Here is a 4,159-nt window from a genome sequence, read left to right on the forward strand (position 1 = left end):
TAAATAACTTATGAACAAAGTTTCTTTTCGTTTTTTATTTTTTTAATCTGTGTGTTATGTGTTGTTGTATTATGTTATATATTATGTGACACACAATAAAAAGATCAAAATTTGGTGGCTAAGGACTCATTTTGGTAACAATTTATGCTCTTTGAGTTGAAAGCTTTTACAATAGCTTTAAAGCCCATAGTCAAATTAAATAGGAAAGAGGAAGAGGTGTTGTAATTCTCTTTGCTCCTCCTGACTAATACAGACTTACTGGTGCAACCAATAGACAGATGGGGGTGTCAAGATCAGGTTCCACATGCTACAAATATCCCTCAGGAGTTCTTTGCACTTGCAGGGTCATTAGCACAGGCTGCAGCTGAAGCTTCCACACAGAAGTTGACGGACAACGACTTCACTGCAGACATGAGCCAAGGTAAGGAAGAAGGAAAACTATTTTAGTCTCATATTGTAGGACAGAGGTTTTAAAGTTAATAGGGGGGTGTGTGTTTCTCTCTGTGTTACTTCACAAAGTATCAGATTGAGAAAGTGTGTGAAATGTGATGAGCAGGAATGGTGGTGACATTAGATAAATCAGATGTGGGACACAGAGGAACACTATCTGCTTTGGGCAATGATTTATCATCTGTGAAGAAACTTTGAGACGTGATCAAACTTGTTGATGATAAAGTCATCAAGTCTAGTTAGTTGAATTTTTTGATGTGACAAGTGATCTGTGTGTCCATCTCTACATATAGTCTTAGACATTGAGCGCTGTGATCTGGACATTAAGAGCAACAGCAGCAGCCATCATACAGAGCTGTATGGAGAGGAGCGTCTGATTGTCAGAAGGGGACAGCCCTTTAACATCATTCTACATCTGAAGCCTGGCAGCAAAGAGTTCACACTGGCTGAAACAAGCTTCACGCTCATCGTTGAAACTGGTAAGCGCCTTGTTTCACAGTAATTAGGTGTTCATGTTTATATATGTGAAACAGAAATGTTTGGAGGGGGCTGTGTATGAGTGCCTCCAAGAGTGTTCACAAGGATTTGTGTTTCCTTCATCTATATTCCTGCCAATCTCTGTCTCTCCAGGTCCGTTACCCAGAAAAGAATCGGACACTAAGGTTTCTTTTGGTCTACGTGACTCTATAGTGGACACTGAGTGGAGCGCATCTGCCACTAATGTTCCCTCTGGAAACACATTAACTGTGTCTATCAGTTCCTCGCCCAACGCCCCCATAGGCATCTATTCTCTGACTCTGGACCAGGAGGGGCAGAAAACCAGTTTAGGACTGTTCATCCTGCTTTTTAATGCTTGGTGCCCCAGTAAGTACATAAAGTTAGTTTTTCCTCCAATTTGTAGATGATGGTTTGTTTTGTAATGCTCTACATGCAGCTTATATTTTAAATTAATTTGCAAAACTAAATGTAAGTTAAAAGACTTTGTGAGCTTTTTGAGATGTTATATAGGATGCTATAATGTCAGTCTGAATGTATTTTTTCTGTCTGACAGGAGATGCTGTTTTCATGCGCAGTGAGACGAAGAGGCAGGAATATGTTTTAGCACAATATGGGCAGATCTACAGAGGAACATATAAACGAATCAAAGGAACACCCTGGAACTTTGGACAGGTACATAGTAAAACTATAATGTCCAAATGCTTTTTCACTGTGCCTGAAAAAAGCAATGAACATGGCACTGTTCTAATATCAGTTACATTTATGAATGTAGGATTTCATTACATAAAGGTTACCCAGTTAAGGGTTATGCTGCTCAACTGCTCTCCTTCCCTCTCCTCTGTTTGTTTGCTGTCTGCCTGCAGTTTGACAAAGATATACTGGATATCTGTCTGAAGATCCTGGATGACAACCCAAAATTTGAGTCTGATGCTGACGAGGACTGCTCTGCCAGGAGAAATCCCATCTATGTGACCAGGGTTCTGAGTGCTATGGTAGGGTCTCTGTCTAGGCTTTACAAAGAGTTGAGGCCCTTTGGATTTTAACCAGTATGTGAAAAAGTCGTTATTTTGGCAGTGTAGGCACAGATTACCATGGTGCACCAGAAAACCCCCCATCTGCTCTACTATATTCTTTAGTTCTGCAGGGCAACTGTGCTCATTCTTCTGAAGCTCTCTCTTTTCTCCAGGCAACTTTGTTCAGCTAAAACGGGAGTTTTTAACATATGATACCCCTGATTCTAAGCAGGTGGCAAAGAGCAGTGTAAATAAAGTAAGTAAGTAAGTAAGTCAGAGAGTTTAGCGTTATAGACATTTAACACCACGGGCTATGCACTGGAGCAAAGTGCTGGTACCAGATAAGAAAAATATAGAACCGTACAAGCACGACACACAAGGGACCAGAATGGATAAGAAGGATTAGGGGACTAGGAAAGCTAGTGAATAGAGGTGAGTTTTAGAGTGAGAATAAAGTAAGAATAAAGCCTGCTGCAAGTCAAAATAGCCTAATGAGAAATCCAGGGCTATTTCTACTGGGTCAGTAGCTGTCACTGTACAATAAATCTGTACCATGCTTTTTCCAAGAGACAATGTTGATCATTATGACAGGGGCATGCACTATATTTATGACATATATTTAAGTAGTCGTGCAAGCATCATTGAAGAGATGTTACCCATAAGACACTCATGGACAGTTGGAGTTTAGAAAAGCAAATGAAAAATCGTTAAGCATACCATTTAGCAAACAAGTTTGGCAAAATGACAAAATACCTTTGATTCCCATTCTCTCATCCACTTGTGGTCCTTCTGCTCTCTGCCTGTGCCCACAGATAAATAGTAATGATGACAGCGGTGTGCTGGTGGGAGAGTGGGGAGAGTTTTCAGGTGGGGTCCATCCAGGACTGTGGATCGGCAGCGGTGACATTTTGCGCCAGTGGGCAAACAGTGGCCCCGTCCGCTACGGCCAATGTTGGGTCTTTGCTGCTGTTGCATGCACAGGTTGGAGCACAGTCTGTCTGTCTGTCTGTGGATTCAGACACTCTTCAGTTTGTTGTAAAATTACTGATTCATCCAAGCATTTATTTTGAAGCACAGGCTGATGCACACAGTTATATCCTCCAGTCCACTTCCACTTCCACACAATCCAACCTTTTTTATCAAAAACATAAATTTAGGATCTAATCTTATGGCATGTGGCATTTTAGTCATCACATGACAGTATTTTAAATGTCAGTCTTTGATGACAAATGCTATCTCAAGTATGTGCTTTAGTTAGCTGGTGAGTTGAAGTGTGGCCCTCCTTCCTCCTCCAGTGTCCCGTGCCCTTGGCATCCCATGTCGAGTGGTTACTAACTTTGGATCGGCTCATGATACTAACGCCAACCTGAAGATAGAAAACTTATATGATGAAGATGGTGAAAGCCTTTCTGACGGTGATTCAATATGGTGAGTGTGCGGTAGTGACTATTACCAAATTGTTACACATAAACACAACTTTGTCTTTCAATAGTACATAATTTTTACGTGTTCCATTATTATTATTATTTTACATGATAAGATTAACCTTTGTTTTTAGTAAGCCAAATGTTAATGTTATTGTCCTATATTTATATATTATTTATTTATTATTACCAGGAACTTCCATGTTTGGGTGGACAGCTGGATGACTCGTCCTGATTTAGAGCCAGAGTTTGATGGGTGGCAAGCCAGTGACCCAACCCCCCAGGAGACGAGTGACGGTAAACTTTGACTTTGATGCCCTGTTGTTTTGTTTTTTCCGAAAGCAAGTTCTACATGTAAGACTGCAAACTGACTATTGTCATGCTGTCTGGCAGTACAGTTACAGAACAGTGGCTCTAACAGTAACTATGTCGAAACTGCCACAAAGATGGGTCATATGGGTTGCATGTCAAGTCACAGTATTTAACCAGGGTGGTTAGTTTCAGCTTCTGACTGTAGTCACAGGTTCAATGTGCTGTATGATTACGGCCTTCGACAGAACTGTCACATGTCTCATCTCGAGACTTACTTACATATATCATGAGAGATCATGGAGATCATGGTTTCTTGTCAAATGTGGTTAGGGAAACCTCTTTAGTTGGTGGAACTTTTTAACTTTGTTTATAATTTTGGTTATCTGAAGGTCCTTTTATCATTACAGGTACATTATTTATTGACATAGCCTACATATTTATATTAACCTGTTAAACCCTAGC

General features: G+C 40.5%; 1 protein-coding gene across 1 annotated transcript in view; it reads left to right on the plus strand.

Moving 5' to 3' along the window:
* The first annotated feature begins 338 nt into the window (after window positions 1-338).
* Window positions 339-4,159, plus strand: part of LOC118324897 (protein-glutamine gamma-glutamyltransferase 2-like) — a 9,291-nt gene continuing 5,470 nt past the window's right edge. The window contains exons 1-8 of the mRNA XM_035657401.1: window positions 339-421; window positions 744-929; window positions 1,081-1,314; window positions 1,502-1,620; window positions 1,812-1,940; window positions 2,774-2,942; window positions 3,257-3,389; window positions 3,579-3,682. Coding sequence (XP_035513294.1) covers window positions 412-421; window positions 744-929; window positions 1,081-1,314; window positions 1,502-1,620; window positions 1,812-1,940; window positions 2,774-2,942; window positions 3,257-3,389; window positions 3,579-3,682 — 1,084 coding nt within the window. The 5' untranslated portion in view covers window positions 339-411. The remainder of the gene's footprint in view (window positions 422-743; window positions 930-1,080; window positions 1,315-1,501; window positions 1,621-1,811; window positions 1,941-2,773; window positions 2,943-3,256; window positions 3,390-3,578; window positions 3,683-4,159) is intronic.

This window comes from Morone saxatilis, unplaced genomic scaffold (assembly GCF_004916995.1).
Source record: "Morone saxatilis isolate NCDOM2014 unplaced genomic scaffold, NCSU_SB_2.0 Contig15, whole genome shotgun sequence".
NCBI lineage: Eukaryota > Metazoa > Chordata > Actinopteri > Moronidae > Morone > Morone saxatilis.